The 25016-nt window shown below is 33.5% G+C and overlaps 1 protein-coding gene across 2 annotated transcripts in view; it reads left to right on the forward strand.

Annotated features, from left to right (window-relative positions):
* LOC140449818 (dynein axonemal heavy chain 1-like) overlaps positions 1–25016 on the forward strand; it is a 1063244-nt gene that overhangs the window by 307278 nt on the left and 730950 nt on the right. For both annotated transcript variants that reach the window (XR_011951893.1, XM_072543176.1), the window contains exon 23: positions 10675–10859. Coding sequence is in view for 1 of the 2 variants with exons in the window: in XM_072543176.1 (XP_072399277.1) it covers positions 10675–10859 (185 nt within the window). In the remaining variant the exon portion in view is untranslated. The remainder of the gene's footprint in view (positions 1–10674; positions 10860–25016) is intronic.

Here is a 25016-nt window from a genome sequence, read left to right on the forward strand (position 1 = left end):
CTTTTCCCATCATGATATTTTTATTTGCCTTAAACTAATAAAAACAGAATGAAAATAAAAATAAAACATATCAAATCAAACAAAACTTCTCTGTGAACAAAAAAAATCAGAACCTCTCAAATTAATAATCCTAAACAATATACATTAGTCTTTGTTTGTTCAGTCTCATTTTTCAAATACATTTAATGGCACATCAAATTCGTAAAATTCACGTTTACCCTTCTTTGTTATTTTAGGATTTGGTACAATTTCTGTAATATGTTCATATGATTCATATGAAACATCCTTTTCTATAAGTTTAAACTTCTTTTCTGAATTGTCAATTGATTTTAAAAACATAATCTTGATATCCCCTTCGTCGTCAACATCACTTTGGGCGACATCCAGATAAGAATATGTTTTTTTGTTGGATGAAACTTTAACTAGTATGTAAAGACCGACAGATATTTTTGATGGGTGTAAATTTTCTTTTTCAATCAATTTTTTATCAACTGCATTAGAAACTGAGAGCTCTTTTTCTTTTTCAAGTTGAAGATTTAAAAGACACTCATCATCATCTGAGCTAGAAGTTGGAGAATAAACCATTTCGTAATAACTCTTTCTGGGATTGGTCACGATGTTAGATATATCAGTGAATACTTCATTTTCGTTCATAAATTCAAGCGCATGTCTTTCAGAACTTTTGTTATTAACAGTATCATTCGCGTCATTTCCTTCAGACATTTGGCTGATAGTGCTGGATGAAATAGGAATTGGCTGATATGTTTTAGGTGACAAGCAGTCGCAAAGACCCCTTTGACAAAAGCAACTTAAATCACGGTAGTACAATTTACCAGCAGTTTCCGAGAAAACTTGATGTACCTGCATCGTCCGGCGAAGAGGCACAATGTCCTTTGGAACGGTCTGCTCTACTTTTTCAATATCGGCATCGGTTATGAAATACAACTGAATTTTGCTGCAGCCTTTTAAAGCGAGAAAAAAATTCTCCGCATTATGGATGTCTAAGCCAGAAGCAACTTTTTGGTCTGCTGTTCGTTTAAGGTAGCCACCGACACCATCAGCCGCGCCCTTCCCGTGCCCTGCTTCAAAAAAGTTCCAAGTGATGCGATCAAAGCTATACTCCACAAATATTTTTGTGCAGATGAAATAAAAGTTTATCTTCTGCCTATATTGCGTAGCAGGACCGTCGGAGAAGACGTGGATTGTTGTTTTGTGTGAATGATTAGCTTTTAATGTGCTAATTACTGGGTAAAGATGTGCCCAAATGGCTGCAGGATTGTGAGAATTATTTGGTGACACGCTGCAAAATGAACTAACTTGTGCTTTGTCCGCTTCTTGTGGTTTTATATGCAAAACACCAGTATGTAATGTAATTTGCTTGCGCGATCCTCCAAAATGATGTGATTGGATTTCTTTAAAGTATTTTCCGTTGTAATTCTCACTGAAGTCGACATGTAGAAGAGCTGCGTTATGTTTTAAGTCATCAATAGCCAATCGGTAACTTTTGTATTGCATTTTAATATTATAAATATGTTTCGTCATCGCTGTCATTGCCACTTTAAACTTGTCTATCAATTCTTTGACAGTGCCTTCAGTAATTTCTTTTACGTTTTTCGTAACTTTCTTGCAGTTTCCGGATTTGTCAGTAATAATCTCAGATTTCCGAACCCATTGTTGCCATTTAAGAGTTTGTGACTGATTTTGTGTATTATATATTATATCTTTGGTATTGCAAGAGGCGCAACCATTCGTCATGCAAAGTCTGTTATCAGTTGCACATACAGTCTTCTCAATAATCTGGGTCATGTTTGACTCTGATATGATTTTCTTGCTGTAAAGAGCATTCAAAATGTATTGTGTATTAATATGCATCTTACACTGATAGGTATCCCTGCTACCAACTACTGGTGGCTTTATGTAGAATGGTCTGTGCTGGTAAGTAAGTAAAGTAAGAGTATGAGCAATTCTCGTCAGGATTTTCTCTCTTGAAAGAATTAAAAAGATTTTTCATTGTATCGAGCAGGTACCTCTTCTGCATTTTACTCTTTTTGTAGGTCACAGTTTCTCGTTTTCCGGCAGTGGTTCTAGAAATGTCATCACGATCATAAAACATCTTAATTTTTTTTGCCAGAGTAGCCTGTTTTGGTGCAATCTGTGGTTTCTTTAGCTTAATAATACCGAGACTTTCTTTCACAATAGCGAGTTTTATTTTTGAATTTCGTATAACATCTCCATAAAAAATTCGTCGTATTGCTAACCGATTTCTTACAGTCTTTATTTTGGAGTAATGGTCTCTGATGGCGTTCGACAAAGTTGCGTACTTTTTGCCTCTGTCCTCTATTTTATTTGCTGTGTGTTTCTGTCATTGGCATCTTTTCTTCTACTTGTTATATTTCTTTTTCAGCATCTCGTTATCTTCCTTTAATTTTATATTTTGCCTGTACAATGCAGATCGGTCTCGTCTTACTTGTCGTCTTCCTTAAGAGTGTGGAGAAACAGGAGTTCCTGCTCGTGGTGTCGAATCTGGTGTGTTATTCAAAATTACTTGTGGTATTTTTTGACGCCCTTGACGTTTCTTGTTTGCTTTCCTTCATTTACGCTTTGCATCTCTATGTTCTCTCTCTGTCATATCTTTAAGTTTTTTATTGGAGTGATATCTTTCAAGATGTTTTTTTTGCTATCGGCATTTTTGATCGGGTCCTGTTTCAATTTCTCCCTGTACCATCGTTGTTTTTCAGCCGGTGTTAAAGCCCTTATGTTGTAAATAGTAACCTGTAACAAAATAATCCTGAAGTAGATTATTTTAACTATTAAATGGGTAAATATTCAGTAAAAACTTGAAATTTAACTACTGCGTTACTATAGCTACAACTTCGTTACTTTTCGCGGTAACACAGTGTATACGTAACGCAGTTGTAGAAATCATACGTATTTTAAGGTTATAGCCATGTGGTAATGGCTATTTGCCATGTGGTAATTTACACATTCTCATATAGATGCAACTAATAAAATAATTAAATATCTAAAAAACTCACCTTTTTTCAATGGTAACTCAGCAGTTTCACAATAAACACACGCACCTCTCCTGACAACTCTCAGACGACTGACTTGGTCGGTTTTACGGCTACGTCCTTCCCCCTATTTCCTCATAATATTGGATGATTCGTTAAACAAACATCGAAGCAAAGGCGCAAAAATTTCAATTTAACGACTGGATTTCTAATGGTAACATAGTGTTCATAATTTTTTACTTTGCGGCGGGGACAGGACAAATTATTTGACGTAATTTAAAAACTGTCAACGAAAATTATACTTATTATTGTTTAAGTAAAGCTCAGATAACTTTTAATTAGCATAAACATTCACGTTTAGTAGCGCCTTGAAGAGTTTCTAAGTAATTTCAATGTATTTGAAGTAAGTTGATTAGAGAGACAGCGAAATTTTGTAGGGAAACAACTGCGTTTATCAAAAATACAACTGAGTTACCGTTATTTTGGAAAAAGTATAACATATTTCGTTAACAACTGTACATATTTAAGATGAGTATAATATCAGTAACGTACCAATCATGTTGTTTTTTAAAAATCATTGTTTGCTTTGATAATAATCGTGTTTGTTCGAGAGGGACCGGTTATTGGACCCAAAACAAAATATTGGCCCATATGTCATTTACACCCAGGGACTTGCAAAGAATATCAGAGAGGATTGGTGGAAATAGAATATTAAAAATCGATAACATCGAGGAAAACTGGAAAAGATTTAAAAATAACATAATTAGCGCAGCAACAGAATCAGATAAAACGTGAAGATAAGAAGAAAGTCTTTTTACAATATAAATTACAGCAAATACAACAGGCATATAACCGCTATACACTAATCAGAAATGAAACGAATATTTTAGTTAGACAAATAAAAGGAAAGACTGGCAGAGCTTCCCAAAACAGATGAATCACGACTTCCACGGAACACAAAAAAAATATGGAGAATGATCGGAGAACAAAAAAAAGAGATAAACGGACTAATAAAAACGAAACACACACAAAAGAAAACATGGGTAGACTACTTTGGACCCTATTTACTAAAGGTGACAATAAGGAACCACCAACACCAGAGGTGACGACAAACGAAGAAATAAATATTAAGGAGAAAGAGGTAAAGAAAGAATTATAGAAATTAAAAAATAGAAAATCACCAGAAAGGGACAAAATACCGAACGAAATCCTAAAGTACGGAGGACCAAATCTGACCAAACAACTATTAAAACTAATCAAAAAAATAATAGAACAAAACAGAATTCGTTTAGCATAGACATCGAGCATCCCAATACCTCTCTTAAAAAAGGAAGACAAATCGGACCCGAAAAATTACAGAGGAATTAATTTATTAAACATAATACTAAACTTAATAATCAAAGTGATAACAAATAAACTGAATGAAATTATAAAACCATCAGAAGAACAACAAGGTTTTACAAGATCATGCGCCGGCCCTAGGCAAGTGCAAGAGAAATCATTAGAATACAAAAACCGGCATATCTATCTTACGTGGACGAGGCAGTTGACCGGATCAAATTAATAGACGTTGTCCACTTATTCTACGAAAGAGAGATACCTCTAGGAATAATCAAAACTATTGGAAATATCTACTAAGATATCAAAATAAAAGTAAAAGTAGAAGAAAAACTAACGGACCGACCCTATTAAAGTTGGCAATGGGATAAGACAGGGCGATTCCCTGAGTTCTCTATTGTTCAATCTAATTATCGATGAAATAATAAAAAAAGTAAGAAATAAAAAAGGATATCAACTGGGAGAAAAACAACTTAAAATAATTTGCTATGCAGACGACGCAATACTACTATCTCAAAGTGAAGAAGATTTACAATGGTATACCGACAAAAGGACGCGGAAAAAAGGACGCATAAAAAGGACGCGGAAAAAAGGACGCGCGAAAAAAGGACGCGTGGAAAAAAGGACGCGTGGAAAAAAGGACGCATATTATTAATGAAATACTATAAATAGTTTATTTTAATTGACAATAGCAATTACCCCCGTTTATCCCCTATATATAATTACAGAAAATGATTCTACCTAACCTAAAATCGGTTACGGTAAAAGTAAAAAGTGAAAAATATCTATATGAAAAAAACTGGCCTTCACACTTTATCCAGGCTTAGGACTGGCATCAGAAGCTGGCGTGTTTACAAGTTTTTTTTTATTTTTTTTTTATTTTTTGCTTTTTTTGGAATTTTTTTGTCATTTTATTTTTTTTTGTTTTATTTTTGATATTAATTTTTTTTGTATTTTTTTTATGTTTGCAACTGAAAATTGTGAGCAATGCCTCTCAAATATGCTAAAGTTGGCCTGTCAGCATAATCGGCAACAATAGCCCTTATCCTGTTTGCTGTATCTTGATATTTTCTTTTGCGTGGAGGTACATTGCCCGAAATGTACTGCTCTATTTTCAAAACATTTAAATCATATTCTTTTTTTAGAGAATTAATAAATTTCCAAATATTCGGATGTGCACTATTGAGAAGAGAAGAAAAGCTATTGTGCCATCCTTCAACAGCATTATTAGTTCGAGGTATATCTTGGTCTGCCAAATCGTAACAATTCCATACATTTGCTGGAAAAAGGGGTTGTCTTCGATTTCCTCTTCTAGCTAATCTCCCTATCCAAGTGTCTTCAAAGTAATTAATCAGCGGCATTAGTAGTTCTTCATTTTGTGTATAAAAATCGCTATTGAGGAACTCCTCGTACACTCTGACTACATGGTTGTCTGGAACAAACGCAAGAGCTATCAATTGTCTTAGGCGAAGGGCGAAGTCAGGATTCTCAATTTATCTACGTTGCAATCCGGCACTTTGAATATGGCGCCACATACACTGCGAGAAATGAAAAAAACATCCGCGGATTCTCACATTTGGGAACTCAGTTTGTGCAGCATTTATTGCCGCTCTTTCAAAATCCATCATTATTGTTAGAGGGCGCAAGGCCGGAATTCAACACCTTTAGTTGCTGAAAAACACGTGTATAAGTCTCTTGTGTTTTATTCGTTAGAAGTGCAAATACAGTCGGGATTACATTACTGTATCGCACTCCATGAATTGTGTATATTTGAGAAAACAATGGTGGTGCTGAGTTAAATGTTCCATCGGCATACCAATGATCGCATTGTTCCATAAATCTCAAATTTCTTTGTGTTGAAAATAACAAAATACGTTCTTCTTCTGGCCCGCTATCAAATAATAGAAATAGCTCACCGCCTGTAGTTGTTTTATATTCTTCAGGAAGCACAAGTTCTTCTAAATTTTTCGGATTTGCGGGCGTACCTTCTAGCTCGTTCAGAACTCTTTGCACGGTTTGTTTTAACGACGACACTGATGGAAGTTGTGCCGTAGCAGCTAAGGAAAGTCCTTGAGAAATTTCACTTACTACACCTTGGGTGGAGTGTTCCAGTTGTTGTGCAACTTCTTTCATCCGGTTACAAGCTTCTTTTGCTTCAATCTTTGCCGTGTCTGTAACGTGATTATGTTCTGTGGATTTTGTAATTTCATCCACAACGGTATGCACTCTTCCTGTACATTTGCACTTATTATAAGTAGCACACTTCCAAATTGTCTTTTCACCAATCACTCGCTCTTTTTTATGGAGAAATCCATTATAAAGTAACAAGTTGTTGCCTTTTTGGCTTTTCACAAACGCTAACACCATCTTAACAGACTGATATCAATTTGTAAAATGTTTTCTTGTTAAGAACAGAATAAATTACCTACCGCGACAAGTTTCCCCTATATAAACAATTTGGTTAATGATGTTTTGTTATATCGGACCTTTTGTAATATTCATTTCTTAAAAACAATTATCAAACAATTAGAAAGTTTTATTTTCTTACTAATCGTTTCTATTTACATTCTTAACATTACCTGCGGAATTTACCAACCTTCCGGTTCGCGTTAAACCCTCATTAGACCCCTTACTGGGCTGGTACTTGGGTTTTTCTAATCCCATACATAATTCTGATAATATGGAATCTAACCTGTTTCAATACCAGAAATCTTGAATCACATTATATTAGTATTTATTATTTTACTTAAGATATTTTAGTCCTAAGCCTCGATAAAATGTGAGGGCAAGTTTTTTTCATATAATTATTTTTCACTTTTTACTCTTACCGTAACCGATTTTAGGTTAGGTAGAATCATTTTCTGTAATAACATATGGGGATAAAAAGGGGGTAATGGCTAATGTCAATTAAAATAAACTATTTATAGTAATTCATTAATAATATGCGTCCTTTTTTCCACGCGTCCTTTTTTCGCGCGTCCTTTTTTCGCGCGTCCTTTTTTCCGCGTCCTTTGGTCTCGCGTCCTGTTTTCCGCGTCCTTTTGTCGTAGATTCATTTACAATGTATGCTGCACAAATTTAATATAACCGCCAGACAATTTAACATGTTAATTTTCTCAAAAAAAGACAAAATGCATGGTTATAACATTAAATTTACTGAGATGTAAATTGGAGCTGGAAGGTCAGATAATAGAACAAGTGATGAAGTTTAAATATCTAGACATCACATTATCTATCCCAATATTATAAATATTGGGATAGAAATGAAAGGCAGAATTTACAAAACACTCATCAGACCAATAATGATATACGCGGCAGAAACAATAACTAACACAGAAATGACAAAAAGGATGTTAGAAACAGCAGAGATAAAAGACACAGTAGACTGATAGTAAGACACTTTAGGACAGAGCTAGAATTAAAGATATACGTGAGATGCAAAGTGGAGAACATTAAGAACTGGCTAAGAAATAAGAGAGTATAATAGAATGATCATATAAGCCGAATTACAACAAATAGGGTAGTAAAGACGACAAGAGACGGTTCCCCAGTAGGAAGACGATCAGTAAGAAGACCACGAAAACGATGAAACGACAACTTACTGGAGGCATTAAAAAACAGACAGAGTTATGTCTACATGAAACGAAAAAGAAGAAGAAGAGTTGCCGCTCTCTATGCATCGTATACCCTCGTTTAATTACTTAAAGGTAAATAGTGTAGCGAAAATGTTCGCGTTGAAATTTTTGTTGTAATTTTTTGTATTGTGTTTGCCTTCAGTTTTACCGTTCAATATGAGCTGGTGTGTTATCTGGTTAGAGGTTAAGTTATTTATAACCTTGCATTATGTAGGATATCTGCTTAGTTCATTTATTACTTGTAGGTTATTTTGTTAGCCTTAATGCCTGAATCAATTTTGTATGACATATCCTAGTATTTTTGTCGCCAAGGTAACCAATCACGACAAAGATTGTTACTTTGGCCTGCCAATCACAGCGCTCGTTATTAACTACGCTGTCGTTGGCCTCTCGGCAGAAGATTGCTGCAAATTCTCAAACACGATGTGTATAAAAGAGCAGCACATAGCACATCTTCCGATCGGGATCCAGTCGTCATATACTACTAGCCCCACTAGACATTGTTGGCCTGGTAAGCTACCACGCTACTTTGAGTTTTATTATTTATCCAATAACCTGCTACCGTCGAAGATGTCGAATCCAAGAAGACTTCATCCAATTTAGAAGTTAAAAATTAACAAGAGCACGAGAATAGGCGTATCGACTACGAACGCTCCCTGGCAGTAGAACACGACTTTTGAAATAGAAAAGACATTGGTCTTAGAACTATTCAAATTGTGTCGAACTGACCACAGTACTCTTTGGCACTTGTCACGGTAAAGAGCAAATAAAAGTCCCGACGGGGACTTGTAATTGCTTTTTCGATCAAGGTCGAGCTGCGATAGCGCTTTGTAGCTAGAACTACTACTACTACTAAGGATTTCCACAGTTTTCACTGTCTTCCTTCACTCAACCGTTTTCTCCGATTTTCCCTGTCATTCCAGTCTCCATCTCGCAGGGTTCTTTTCTCCATAGCCTCGTCGATTTCATCTCTGAATGACCTTCGGGGTCTTCCTCTCTTTCTTCTTCCAATCGGGCTCCATTCTGTGATTTTGTTTATCCAGCGTCCTCTGTCCGCTCTTCTGACGTGGTCGTACCAGGATAGTCTCTTCTCCTCTATATAGTCGATTATGTCTGATTGCACTCCCATTCTCCGCTTAATCTCTGCGTTTTCAATTCTGTCTCTTTTTGTAAGTCTACAGTTTCTCCTCAGGAACTCCATTTCTACTGCTCTTATTCTACCTCTACTTCTCTTGTTTATTGTCCAGTTTTCGGACCCATATGTCAGGATACTTCTTGTCAGGGTATTATATATTCTCTTTTTTGTCTTTATCGCAATGTTCTTATCCCACAACACTGAGTTTAGTTGTCTTATACAGTTTCTTGTTTGTCTCAGTCTGTTGTTTATATCTTCTTCTGTTGTTTCCTGGTTCGATATTATGGTTCCTAAATACTTGAATTTATCTGTTCCATTTATTTGTCTTCCCTCGTCTATCTCTACGTTTCTCATATTCTTGTTTTCTGTTGTTAGGTATTCGGTTTTCTCTAAGTTTATTTCCATTCCGTTGTTTTTATATTATTCTTCTAGTTTTCTGAGCCTAAATCTGAGATCTTCTTCATCTTGTGCGATGACTACTTGATCGTCGGCAAAACTTAAGGTGTATAGGTATTCGTCTCTTACTGGTATGCCCATTCCTTCGCACTTTCTCCTCCATGGTTTGAGTGTCTTTTTCAAGAATATTTTAAACAGAGTAGGGGACGTAGCACAGCCTTGTAGAAGTCCTTTTGTCGTCTTAAATGGATTGTAGGCTTTATTTCCACATTTAATAGCTACTTTGTTTTCTTTGTATAGTGCTTTAACTGCTTTTATTAGTGTTTGTCGAATTGTCGGAATGTAGCTAGAAACCTTATGCAAATAGTAACTATACGAAATACTGTTAGCGAAAGATAGTGACACGAAGCGACGGGCAATAAGAGGAGTCAATACGACCGGCACTCTCGTGCCTCTCCCGAGAAGAGGAGACGCGACTACACGACGTGAGAAGGCCGACATCTCTGTAAGATTTGAGACATACACCACGCATCAGAATTCTAACACAAAGTCATTGTAAGAATACTGTCTGTAAGAAAGCTCGAACTGTTAGAGAATTCTGATTGCCGGTGTCTTATCACTTACCACAGAGGCTAGGCGAAGCTTCTTACACGTAGAGGCCGGAATCCCAATTAACTCCACGAAATGAAGATGGACTCTCGAAACTTAAGATCCTTTTCGAGAGCGGCGGTCGTAGAACGTCCAGAAACTCCTGAAAACCTGGACGACGTTACGGCCGTACGACATTTTTGCTAAAAATATTTATTTTCGCGAAGACTTTTCTATTATTTCGTAAGTCTTTTTCCCTCTGTAACACCTGTAATATGTTGTTGTTTGTCCGAGTGCACGTTCCTAGATATTTTTCTAACTGCCTCTAAGAATTCCCCATAGTTCTTTGGGTTGTATGATGAAGTAAGTGTGAAAGGACAGAATTAATAATTAGCAAAAACTAGATAAGGTTGAAAGGCTCAAGAAGCTGTTTACATTCGTAAGTGGATGTAAGTAGATGATAACTAAACATTATAAAAGTGAATGTAGAATAGGATATACAATAGAATATAAATGTAGAATAGATCACGTGGACGTAAATATTTTAAAATAAAATAAATTAAACTCATAGGTACAGGTAAAACGGAAACAACAAAAGATCTGGCCAAAGCATTCGCCAGACAGTGCGTAGTCTTCAACTGCTCTGATCAACTGGACTTTATGGCAATGGGCAAATTTTTTAAAGGATTAGCAAGTTCAGGAGCTTGGGCATGTTTTGATGAATTTAACAGAATTGATATAGAAGTACTTTCTGTGGTAAGTAGTTTTCATTTTTAATCTATGCATAAATAATTGAAAGTATAAATTTGTAGAATTTTCTACGGTTTTGTATGTCCTAATACGATTATGAAAACTCGCATATATTATAAGTTTACCTTAAATCTATAAAAACGGACATACATGCAATTTGAAGCGAAGCTTTTATATTGGCATTGTATAACGTTGTAAAATGCTGAGACGAGCGTTGCGGAACTAGAGCTACGATAAAGCGTCACGGAGAGCGTCACGAACTAGTGGTTCTGCACATTAATTCACTACCGTTGATGATGCGATAAAGATTTTTACCTCCCAATTTTACTATTTCAAAAACTTAACCCATAGCTTCGAATAAGTTGCAATATCTCCGGTTCTATTCAACGAAAATTAATATTTTTCTTTAATTTTGGGTACCGTGTTGAATACATTATAAAAATGAAATTGTATAATTTGTGAATTGTTTATTTAACTGACTAATTGGTTTATTCAATTTTAAATAAATATTTATTTTGCAAAATTTTACTGTTCTCCTAATATTATTAGTATGAAAGATTATAAAATGATAGGTTAAATAAATATTTATTGATTTTAGTTATAAATACTATTTTTTAACAATAAATTTTACAAAAAATTAATTTTTTTTTTGAAAATCAGATCTGTATCATCAGCTGTCAGTTGGCAAATGGTTCTGGTCTTGGCTGCTGTCAGATTGATATCATATATTCAAAAGTTATCATGATTTAGGGTTTATGCTAGTTCGAGGACTATCGTGGCATTATTGCCTACCTTTTATAGACTAACTTCGCTCTCAGTCCTCTGTCACCTTGATTCTTCTTCTTTAAGTGCCGTCTCCCTATCGGAGGTTGGTATTATCATCACTAAAGCTCGGATTTATAGGCAACAAAAATTGAAGAAAAAGGCGCCTATATAGGCAAAGATTTTTATTAAAAAAGGCAGGAATATTAACATTTAAGTAACTAGTAACTAAATAACTGAAATTAATAATTAAACATTGTAACCACTTAAAATTTTATCATTAATAGAAACAACTAAATGTTTTTCAATATTTTCGGTCTTAAAACTATGTCTTCGATCACTTAAAATTAATTTGTACATTAAAAACGAACGCTCGACATCGACAGATGTAATTAGAGCATATTTCAGAGCGGATAATAAATATACAAAAAATTGCCCTCTAACTCCCGCTTAATTTTTGAAATACATTCCACATATCATTTTTCCACAGTATATTTTCTCAATGTACTCTCGTCCGGTAAGGATTTATTAAGATATTTTTCGAAAAAGCATTTAAAAAAACTAGGGTTATTAATTTTATATAGAGGAATGTTGGATGCAATCATCATCTGGCATAAATCAAATTTAAATGCGTCTTCCACCTTTTTTTTTGAAATGCTTAAACTATCCCACAGAGATATTTGGGCTAACTTAGAGGAATTTAATTTTTCCAAATTACGTTTATGAAGTGGGGTTCCACAATGCTGGTCAATAAAGTACTTTTTTCTACTTGAAATCTGAGAATTAAAAAAAAAATTAGAATTCTAAAACCGCTTTAGAATTTAGTTATGTTGTGGGACGAGAAAAAAAGAGAAAAAATAAAACTTACCGATTTGCCGCATGGTTTACAAAATGCTCCATCTCCTTCTAGAGAAAGTTCCGAATAAGGTGCGATCCATATCCTTAATTTAGATCTCATCTTTTCACACAAATGTCTAAAACGTTTTAAAACGTCTTCTTTGCTTTTCGGTATACCCAACAAAACTAAACTGGGATATAGCAATTTGTGACTAAACTCTGATACAGTAACCGACTGTACAACTGATAATAAATTAATAAAGCTTAGGGATTTCCAAATAGTTAACCCTCAAGTCTCGATCAGGTACATTTTCCTAGAAATCTGTTATATAAGCAAACCATTGATATTTTATTATTGACCCAAAATTTTATTATAGAATGGTTTAGTAATAGAATAATATCATGGGTAGTACCATGAAATTTTAAAAAAGGCACAAATAGGCGGAATTTACGAAAAAAGGCAAAAAGTGCAAAAAACAATTATAATAGGCAAAAAAGGCATTTTGCCTATAATCCGAGCTTTAATCATCACTACATTTACTCTATCTACTACTGTTCTGAAGAGTTCTATAGAACTGAATTTAAACCAGTCCCTAAAATTCTTCAACCATAATAATCTCCTTCTTCCTATACTCCTTCCTCCTCTTATATTTCCCTGTATTATCAGCCTTAGCAGTTCATATCGCTGTCCCCTCATTACGTGTCCCAGATATTGTAACTTTCTTATTTTTATTGTGTTTATTATTTCGCATTATTTGCCCATTTCTCGCAATACTTCTGTGTTACCTTGATACAAGACAACAAATTTATATGGTAGCTAACTCACTTGTTCACTGAGCCTCCCTGGCAGGACATCAAAGGATGCCACCGATAAAAAAATTCGGACGTGCAAAAATTATTTGTAAAATAATTTGCATTAAAAATGATGCCAACTAGCGGATAATAATAGAACTAATTAAGTAATGTAGATTCTTTCGGCGTAATGTGTAACGTCAGAGTAAGAAGAGCTTACAATGCCATTGAGATACAAAATTTTTCCTTGCCTAAGTAACCCACACCCTGCTCTTAGTGAGTAAAATGGGTCATTCTGAGAAAATTTTAAATTATGGATTGTTAGGTTTGAGATTTTATTTTATGACCAAAAAGTAGAACAATTAGAAGTTGATGGAAAAATCACGGGACCAGAAATAATGAAAGAGGAAGTTATTTATGCCATAAAACACACAAAAGGTAGAAAAGCTCCAGGACCCGATAATATTCCAATTGAACTATTGAAGATAATTGATGAAGATAATATTGATGTCTTGGTAGACCTTTTTAACTCCATATACAAGACGGGACACATACCCAAAAAATGGCTTCTCTCAACTTTTGTAACGATTCCAAAAATCACAAATGCTAAAGATTGCAATGACTATCGGATAATTGCATTAATGAGCCACACATTGAAAACCTTCCTTAAAATCATACATAACAGAATCCACATGAAATTAGAACAAAAATTAAGTGATTCACAGATGGGTTTTAAAAAGGGTCTAGGAACTAGAGAAGCATTATTCGGAGTCAATGTTCTGACACAACGATGTCTGGATATGAATCAGGACATATATGCTTGCTTTATAGACTTAAAGCAGTTCATAAAATTAAAGAACTTACTTTGCAACCGTAACCTTAATCTAGAGATCCACGCAAGAATGCTATGATGATACGTTTTTCTACTTTACTATACAGCATGGAAGCGTGGACAATAAAACAGTCTGAAATCAAAAAATTAAACTCCTTTGAGATGTGGTGCTTCAGGAGAATCCACAGAATATCGTGGACTGAAAAAGTAACTAATATAGAGATGTTACAAAGAATGAAGAAAGAATGTGAAGTCATAAAAACTGTTAAAATTAGAAAGATTCAATATCTGGGTCATATAATGAGGGGCGAGAAGTACGTATTACTTAGATTAATTATGCAAGGGAAGATACAAGGGAAGAGAAACCAAGGACGACGCAAAATATCCTGGCTAAGAAATTTGAGAGAGTGGTTCGGTTGCAGCTCATTAGAATTATTCAGAAGCGCGGCCAATAAAATTAAGTTAGCGATGATGATTTCCAACCTCCGATAGGAGAAGGAACCTGAAGAAGAAGGTTTGAGATTATAATTATTTCTCCTAGAAGTTTCTCCAGGAGGTTGGGAAGATTGAACCATTTTCGTTTTAAAATGTTTAAAAGAGCACATTTAGCATTGGCTGGTAGTTTTTGAAGAATACTAAAGGTATGATGTCAGCTTTAGGAGCAGAAGTTTTTGTGTCGAAAAGTTTATTTAAGGTTAAATGGATATTGAAAGGACTGCTATCTTTATCTTCACAATCAAGCTGTTGCTTTCCTGTGACGATTTTGTGTTGTATAAACTTTTCGGAGTAGTTGCTATTGCTGGTAGGGATGGTCACAAGCTCGAGCTTAGCTCGGCTTGACTTAAGGCTCAAGACTCGTTTAAGGAGCCAAGCTACGATCTCAAGCCGGTTTGTTTCTTGTGAGCCAAGTTTCGAGCCAAACCAAATTTTTTGCGAGCCGAGCCGAAATCGGAACCAACCGAGCTTGACTTAACGAGCTTGTCAATATTTTAGCTAATACTCTAATACTTTTTCTAATTCATTTATTTCTGCTGCTACTGATACTTTTGATTGAGAATAGTAATTCAGACTACAAATATGTATTTTCATTATATACTGTGTCCGCAAAGTATGAAATAAATCGGATACCTCCTAAACTAGAAGCCCTTTGAAAAAAATCTAATACACGTCGATTTTTAATTGACCTACATTTTACAACCAAATTTAATTATACAGAGTGATACACATTAAGGTAATGACTCTGTATCTGGTGAAATTATTAGATCAATAAAAATGAGCTGATTCGAAAACGGTATAAAAGTTAAGCTCTAGCGGACATAAATTGAAATATTTATCATTGCAAAAAAAGGACCCTTAAGCTAGTGGGGACACATGAGCGGAATCCAATTTAACCTACGTAATATTTTTTTACCCATTTTTCACTAATTTATTACCACCCTAATAATTTTTCACCACCAAACCAACCTTAAGGGGAGCGATTCTGTTGGCTTAAGATTCAAGCCAGCAGAATTCAAAAAAGAAACTTTTTGTGGATGGCATATTGTTTCACCCATTTTTCACTAATTTATTACCACCCTAATAATTTTTCACCACCAAACCACCCTTAATGGGAGCGATTCTGCTGGCTTAAGGTTCAAGGTAGCAGAATAAAATATCTTTTGTTGATAACATATTTTTTCACCAATTTTTCACTAATTTATTACCACTCTAATAATTTTTCACCACCAAACCAACCTTAAGGGGAGCGATTCTGCTGGCTTAAGGTTCAAGCTAGCAGAATTAAAAAAAAACTTTTTGTTGATGGCATATTTTTTCACCAATTTTTCACTAATTTATTACCACCCTAATAATTTTTCACTACCAAACCCCCCTTAATGGGAGCGATTCTGCTGGCTTAAGGTTCAAGCTAGCAGAATTAAAAAAAAAACTTTTTGTTGATGACATATTATTTTTTCACCCATTTTTCACTAATTTATTACCACCCTAATAATTTTTCACCACCAAACTACCCTTAATGGGAGCGGTTCTTCTGGCTTAAGGTTCAAGATGGCACGATTAAAAAAAAACTTTTTGTTAATGGCATATTTTTTCACCCATTTTTCACTAATTTATTACCACCCTAATATTGTTTCACTATCAAACCACCCTTAAGGGAAGCCATTCTGCTGGCTTGCGGTTCAAGCTAGCAGAATTAAAAAAACATATTTATAATATACCACAGTGTTTTGATAGGTTTTTACAAATTTGCTACCATCCTAGTAATTTTTCACCCCTTAGCTACCCCTCGTGAAAAGTCAATAATTGTGTTAGAATAAAATTTAAGGAGAAATTTATTTTTCAAATTTACTGTCCACTACTTTAAACTGAAATAAAAAAGTGTTTTGTTAAGTTTATACTAAACTAAACTACTATACTAAACCATCCTGATAATTTTGCTTCCATAAACCTATTCAAAAACGCTCCTACTAGCTGAATATTTGAACCAGCAAAATAAAACGTATTTTTGAAATACCACAGTATTCTGCTAAGTTTTTACTAATTTATTACCACCCTAGTAATTTTTCACACCTAAACTACCCCTTGTGATAAGTCAATAATTCTGTTAGGTTAAAATTTAACGTGAAAAAAATCTTTTTTTACAATTTCACTATCCTTTACTTATAACTGACATAAAAAAGTATTTTTACCCTGATAAGTTTCCATCTCTAAACCAATCTTATTTGGAAACGTTCCTGCTAGCTTAATATTCGAGCCAGCGGAATTAAAAAAAAATATTTATGATATACCACAGTGTTTTGCTAGGTGTTTACGAATTTATTATAACTTTAGTAATTTGTCACCCCTTACTACTCTGCTCTGCTAGAATTTTACTATATTTTTACCACCCTAGTCATGTTTTTCTCAACTACCCTAATTGAAAAACATTTTTAAACGTTATTCTATACTAACTAATATTTATTTTTTTAATGTTTAAATATTAAAAATATGAAAACACTTTATTCCAAAAACTATAAATTTTACCTGTTTTAAAAAATTGACTCTGATTCGAGTCGTATTACATGGCTAAGCGAAATCGAATCGTTACTCCCTTTTATGAATATAAAATAACTGAAATCAAGTCGAGTTTTAGTAAATACAATGGAATTTTTATATTTCACAGAATAAATTACCAGATAAGAAATATTCAAATTGAAATAATTTTATTACGTCTATTACATCATTTATCTGATTGTAAAGGAGGGTCGTCGGGACCGTGCGCACCTATTGTTAAAAGATTTGTATTCATTAGGTAGACGAAAATTTGAAAAATAATTTAGGTATTTAATATTTTAGTATTATTTAAATAAGAAGAGTATTAACAATTGGTCAAAACATAATTTTAAGATTAGGTGTATAACATAAAGAATTTATATTGGAAAACATTTTAGGATATAAATATTTTAAGTAGGTATAATCAAATGAGACCGAAATTACCGGTTGGTCAGAACAGCTGATATTGCGTAGTAAAATAAATTTATATTAGCAGCATTTTAAAAATTTAAAGATATTTGTATTTTAAATCTTTGTCAATTTTTTATTTATTGTCAGTTGAATATAGGTAAAAGTTAAAGGTTATTACAAAAAATATTAACTTATTTATTTTGTTTATGGAAATGTTTGAAAGAATCGCCCACGGAGAGATCTGGTTTCTCGGCACAATCCACACACTCATAAATGGGGTTTTTTCTTTATAGGATAGGACATACTCTGCATCTTTTCGTTTTCGTTTAGCGTTTTTTCGATTTATTAGCAATTATTTATAGGTAAATGTTGGCGTGCGATATTCCGTCTTTCTTTGCTTTTTTATAAATTAATTTACGAATTAATTCTAACCTTGATATCGTCTTTTATGTCTTTTGTTTAGTATATTGTTTAAAACTAAGTCTAACTTTTCACGGTACCATCGATTCATCTAGTGATAATTCTTTTACTGGATAATGCAAAGCAGTCATTTTATTATTAACAAGTCTATAACTGTTCTTATTCAATAAAACCGATCTTCAGGAATAACATTCGGTCTCATTGGATTATGGATGAAGATTAAGCACCTTAAAATCATAAGAAACAGATCTCTTCCGATGTTCTGCAAAAAAAGTTGAATAGTGGATCTGTTTTCCAATAACTCTCCAATTTTGAAATCCGTATGTGTCAGTGTGGAAGATAATTCCCATAAATACTAGAAATTAAAATAAGGAAAGTAGTTTACATCTTTAAATGCTAGAATTTACACAAACACCAACTTCACCAACTTTTTTATATGCTAAACATTGCAATATTGTTGTTTTGTACATTGCCTATTTTTTAACAAAATTTTACAACTTAAAAAGGGATCATTGCCGTGAGTTAGCTGTATATCATATATAGTTAATAAACTCGAACATTGAAGTAAAACACTGTTGCAATTGGTATATTTAATTAAATTTTAAAAATCCTAAAGGATTAAGTTCAAAACGTTTTTGGACTTATCAGTCCATCTTCAGTGAAATTTGTAGTACTTTTAGTAAGTAATTAATAAGTAATAGGTAAGTAGTAATTTTTAATTAAATATACCAATTATTACAACAGAAGTGTTTTTCACACACACACTCGCACACACACCGTGTAAATGTATTGAAGTATTTTTGAAAAAACAAATTTATTTAATTTTTGTTAAAGGGGTAGTAAGGGGTGAAAAATTACTAAAGTTGTAATAAATTCGTAAAAACGTAGCAGAACACTGTGGTATATCATAAATATTTTTTTAATTCTGCTAGCTTAAACCTTAAGCCAGCAGAATCGCTCCCCTTAAGGGTGGTTTGATGGTGAAAAAATATTAGGTTGGTAATAAATTAGTGAAAATGGGTGAAAAAATATGCCATCAACAAAAAGTTTTTTTTTAATTCTGCTAGCTTAAACATTAAGCCAGCAGAATCGCTCCCATTAAGGTGTGGTGGTGAAAAATTATTAGGGTGGTAATAAATTAGTGAAAAAATATGCCATCAACAAAAAGTTTTTTTTTAAATTCTGCTATCTTGAACGTTAAACCAGCAGAATCGCTCCCCTTAAGGTTGGTTTGGTGGTGAAAAATTATTAGGGTGGTAATAAATTAGTGAAAAATGGGTGAAAAAATATTATGTAGGTTAAATTGGATTCCGCTGATGTGTCCCCGCTAGCTTAAGGGTCCTTGCAAAAAAGTAGCGTCTAGTTTTTGTTAAATTTTCATTATTTTATTGACGTTCAAGAACAATTAAGTAACACAATAATTGTTGTATTAATTCGTAAATGATCTGTGTTACTGCTTAGAATTAATTTACAGTAGAAAAAAAATTTATTTAAGTGTAAAGCAAAGAATTAAAGTACTCATAATAAATTATTGGGTATGCACAGATCTTAAACTTAGATTATAGTGTGTAATTTATTTAAAGATAAATATCCAGAAAGACCCATAATGCATTTAACAGTAAGCAAGATTGAAGAGTAATTTTATGATTTCCCTTAAAAGAAACAGCTGCGTTAAATTAGAATTTATCCAATTTATTTACGCAATTGAAAAGTAGGAAATATGTTGCAAAATGTCTGTTCAATCTATTTTCTTTTCAACTTTTGTATTCGTATTATATTTACTTACGAAAGAACATAATTCTGATTAAATCTTTTAGTCGTAAAGTTTCAAAACATATTATTTTCAGCTCTAAAAACCATTTACTGAAGCCGAGTTTAATGAAAATATATTTATTAAATCTACAAACCAGATACGGTGGATGTATGAAATGGTTTGAGAAAAACGTTTTCTACTCAATCAGGTTGAGTAACGTTTATTGCTGTAAACGAAAACACTCGGTTACACGTAAATGTGAACTGGAAACCTTTTCATTAAGTAGAATTTATTTAGAGAATGTTTTCGGAGAACCGCAAGGAAGCAAATGAAAACATTATTATATTGTATGACTTTGAACTTAAATAAAATATCTAGCTTATACATTTTACCAAAAGAGAAACATACGTTTGTAATATAAAAATGGTATTTGTTAAAAAGCAGTTAGGTAATATTGACTAATGCGTTATGGAAACTAATGTTTTAATTTTGAGGTTACAGTTAATAATTGTAAGGGAAAGTATAAGTAAAACTCTTTGTTAATATCTTAAGCTTTCGCAAAAAGTATTTGCCTCATATCTATTCTTATATTTTATATATATATATATATATATATATATATATATATATATACCAAGAGAATATGTCTTAGTAAGCTTCGATGTAGTATCACTGTTTTCTAACCTCCCACTCTCCAGCGTCGTCACGTCACTCCGGAACCATTGGAATGAAATCCAACCACACAGTCCAGTATCATGGGAAATATTCTCGGAATTATTAAAACTGACGTTTGACACCAATTATCTAATATTTAATGACAAATATTATCGCCAAATCTTTGGAACTCCCATGGGATCGTCCATTTCCCCCATTCTAGTTAATTTCGTACTCGATGACCTTATCAATGAGAGTATCAGTAAGTTAGATTTCCAGGTTCCCTTTGTAAAGCGTTATGTCGACGACTTGATCCTAGCAACACCACCTGATAAGATTTTAAGCACCTTATCAGTCTTCAATAGCGTTGATCCTCACCTGCAATTTACTTGTGAATTGGAGGTTGATAACAGCATACCGTTTTTGGATATGCGAATCATACGCACACATAGTAACACATTGGGCACTACGTGGTACAGGAAAGACATGGCGAGCAACCGGTTCTTAAATTACCACTCTACACACCCAATAAGATACAAACATAACCTTGTACAAGCTCTTAGCTTTAGAGTACACACGTTGACCCATACGCGGTACAAGAGGGAATCTTTGGATTTACTCAAATCCATTCTCATTGATAACTCTTACCCCATATCCATCATCAACAGATATCTTTTCTCTAAAAGCTATGGTCATTCTATTTCGGAAGCACCTAACGGTGCAATACTAGCCTCCATATCCAATAGCATACAGACGAACATTTCCCCGTTAACCCCAAAACTAGCCACAAAATATGCTTCTCTTCCCTATTTCCCACAAATTACGAACAAGCTTACTAAACTATTCAAAAACTTATCCGTCAAAATATCCCTAAAAAATACTAAAACCATTGGAAAGTTATTCTCCAAGTCTAAAACTCCACTAAGCTCGTTAGAGCACACTAATGTTGTCTATCAGATACCCTGTTCAGAATGCAACTCCTGCTACATTGGCCAGACTAGTCGATCTCTTCTAGGGCGTATAACTTCACACAAAAGCGACATCAGACTTTCCAAACCCTCTTTCACGCCATTTCCACTAAACATCACATTGATTTCACAAATACCAAAATACTGGCGAAACAAAACAAACATCAGAAACGCTCCTTTATTGAAATGTGTGAGATCCTCAAGAACTCATCGGCAATAAACAAAAGAACCGACATCGACAATTTGAGCCAGGTTTACCACTCTCTCATCTTACGAAATAAATGATACCAATTATTCTTCAGTTAAAAGTTGGCGTATTTTCCATTCAAAATAATAACAAAATCATCCCCTATTTCCAAGTTTCATTAAAACATAAATTAAAAATAATATATCAAATATTTCCGCCATACAAATTCCACCCGTCCAACTAATTATGCAATGTCCCCTGTAGAAGTTTAGATCTGTCTAAATATTATTTTAGATTTAGTTTATTTTGAGCTGTCTTGAAAGGTAGTCAAAATGAGTAAAATTAAAATGATCTTAAGTGAAAAGGAAAACTCGTTACTTGTGTTGGATGATTATAAGTATCGTGAAAAAAAGTGCTTAAAAGTGGTGAAAAGTTTTGGACATGTACGGTAAATAAATGTAACCCAAAATTGTTTACGCTAGGTGTAGATAATACAATTTCCCGAAAAGAAACAGTGCACAATCATGAAAATGATATAAAAAAATTAAATAGACAAATTTTGAGTACGGCAAGCAAACAGAAAGCCATAGAAGATATCACAGAGCGACCAACAAAAATTATCCATTCTGTAATAAGGGAGAACAGTGATGATATGAATTCTTTGACAATAAAAAACATTACCTACGTAAGAAATAGTACGTATTACAAGAGACATCAAATCCAACCGCGTTTACCAACCTGTATATCCGATGCGTTAGATATTTTACAAACATTAAATTTAAAAACAATAAAAAATGAACCGTTTCTCTTGGCTACTGATCATATTAACAATATTGTGGTATTTTCGTATGACACTAATTTGAAATTTATGTGTAATTGTGACAAAGTGTACGAAATACTTTTTACAATTGTTCACACTTCATGTTGTAGAAAACGGACATTATATACCTGTGGCTTTTTGCTTATTACTGAATAAACTTTGGTCAACATATGAAAAACTTTTTGTTATTCTTAAAGAAAAGTGTCGCAATTCTAATTTAATATTTGCTCCAAAAATTATTGTAGCTGATTATGAATTAGCTATCCATAAAGCAATTTCTGCACAATGGCCCACCACAAAGATCGTTGGATGCAGGTTTCATCTTGGTCAAGCTTAGTATAGGAAAATACAGAGTTTAGGCTTGGCTAAAGAATATTAGGATGGAAAAAGTGAAAGTGGAAAGTGGCTGAGGTGTCTTTTTGGACTATCTTTTTTAAAACCAGAGGAGGTTGGAGAATGTTTTGCTTTGGATTTGGCTGAATTTCAGCCAAATCATCTGCATAAAGCTGCGGTAGATTTTGCGGACTATTTAATAGACAATTATGTTGGTGAAAATTCTTTATTTCCACCAACACTTTGGGTTCAAGCAGCTGTAACTACAGAAAATTCTACAAATGCATGCACGCTTTCACTCTCAGTTTAATTCAAATTTCTGTTCGTTGCACCCTTCGTTGTATTTATTTGTAAACGTTTTGAACAATTTTCAAACAGATACTTACATTCGTATTCAAAGCGTGACGGAGCCTGTTAAATGTAAGAACAAAATTGTTAGGCGAAGATGAAACATGTTAACTTCTAAAATGTCGGAATATTATAACTTTTTTTGTTGAAACGAATAGATTTTATAAAATTTGCATCATGTTTTCACAAAGTATAATTATTAAATGTAAATATGTGTACCTCTTTTATTTTTATAAATATTAAATGTAAATATGTGTAACGCTTTTATGTTTAAAATATTGTTTCTTAAATAGGCAATAAATATCTATGATTATTGGAATTCGTACTTTTAATAATATTTTATACCTTCTTGAAGTCTTGGTCCTCAATTCGTGCGATTTTTTCAGGTATAAAAGTAAAGTAAACCCTTACTTAAAATTTCATTTTAGTCCTCAATTCGTGTCTGCCCAATTTGTCCACCTGCGTAGAAAATTAAGTGAGAACACATTCGGAGGAAAAGAGATACATAATGCGCTCGGTATCTTCGCCTCCTTGGTACACTCCATACTACAAGTTTACAGAGAGTGACCTTATTTATTAATGGAACTTCTATGATATATCTATATTGTATGTTATTTTGACGTTTAAATTTTTCCTTCGGAAATTTTTCTCAAAATACAAAATATTTTGTTTGGTAAAAAAATTCTTCTAATAATTATATTTTATTTGACTCATTAATATTGACCATTCAGTCATGTTGAAGCGGCAGTTTTTTCGAACACTTCTATAAATGTCTCGTTCTGTAATTTTATAAGAGGAATATTGGCAGAGATGAAAGCTTTACATTTGCATTACAGTAAACTGTATAAGAATAAAAGAAGAGTAGTTAATCTTATACCTGGAACATACCGACGAAACGTTTATTACTCAATTTTTATACTAGAGTTGTCGTAATACATATTTTATATTATAGTCGTATAATTTTATTCTTCGGATCTTTGGCATCTTAGCATTTTCTTCTTCTTCTTCAAGTGCCATCTTCGTTCCGAAGGTTGGCGATCATCAGGGCTATACGTATTTTCGAAACTGCTGACCGAAACAATTCGTTGCTGCTACAGCTATACCATTCCCGTAGATTCTTTAGCCAGGAGTTTCGTTTTCTTCCTATGGACCTTTTTCCTGCTATTTTCCCTTGCATAATTATTCGAAGCAGTTCATATCTTTCGCCTCTTGTAATGTGTCCCAAGTATTGCAGTTTTCGTTTTTTGATCGTAAATAGTAAATAATTTAGCGTTTTAGTAAGTTATAAATATTTTAATCTTTTGTTTATTTCTTTACAATAGAATAATACCCTGTATAAATATTGTCTTCATTAATTTTTTTTGTTATATGTCTCAATGTAGGAACTCGTTTTTCCGTGACATAATAATTTATTATTATACGCCGAAGTAAACCTTTGTCAAAATCGTCCAAGTTGGATTTTGGGGCAGATCTCATTCTTTTGTTTGGCGTCGAAAATGATGTAGAAGCACCTTCTTCTATATTTTTCATTTCACGAGAGATCCGTTTTATAGTTTCTATACTTACTCCCGTTGCTAAGGAAGCACGCTCTTGAACTTTTTTAAATCTTTAACATTCGGATTTTGCATCGCTTCTCTCTGCATAAAAATAATTACATTTGCTATTACCTCCCTCGTTTGTCCAGACAAGACTTTGCCTTCTAATTTTGAATGAAAATCCATGTTTATAATTTAAAGTACTTAACAATATTTATTTAAAAAGTCAAATCTATTGTAATACGATATTTCTTCAACACACAGTAACTTTAAACATAAGTAAAATAAAAAAAAACTTTGTCGCAGACTATACAAGTACTTTGCACTTCGAAGTGCCAAGAAATAATAAGGACGAATTCTGTTGTGGTCGAATGCGCATCGTGGGTGGAGCCTAATTTCAAATCGGCCAAGTATCACGTTAAATTTGACAAGCACAAATTGCTCAACTGCTACATAAAATTGCAACAAACATATGCGATTT

The sequence above is a fragment of the Diabrotica undecimpunctata genome, chromosome 9 (genome assembly GCF_040954645.1).
Source record: "Diabrotica undecimpunctata isolate CICGRU chromosome 9, icDiaUnde3, whole genome shotgun sequence".
Classification (NCBI taxonomy): Eukaryota; Metazoa; Arthropoda; class Insecta; order Coleoptera; family Chrysomelidae; genus Diabrotica; species Diabrotica undecimpunctata.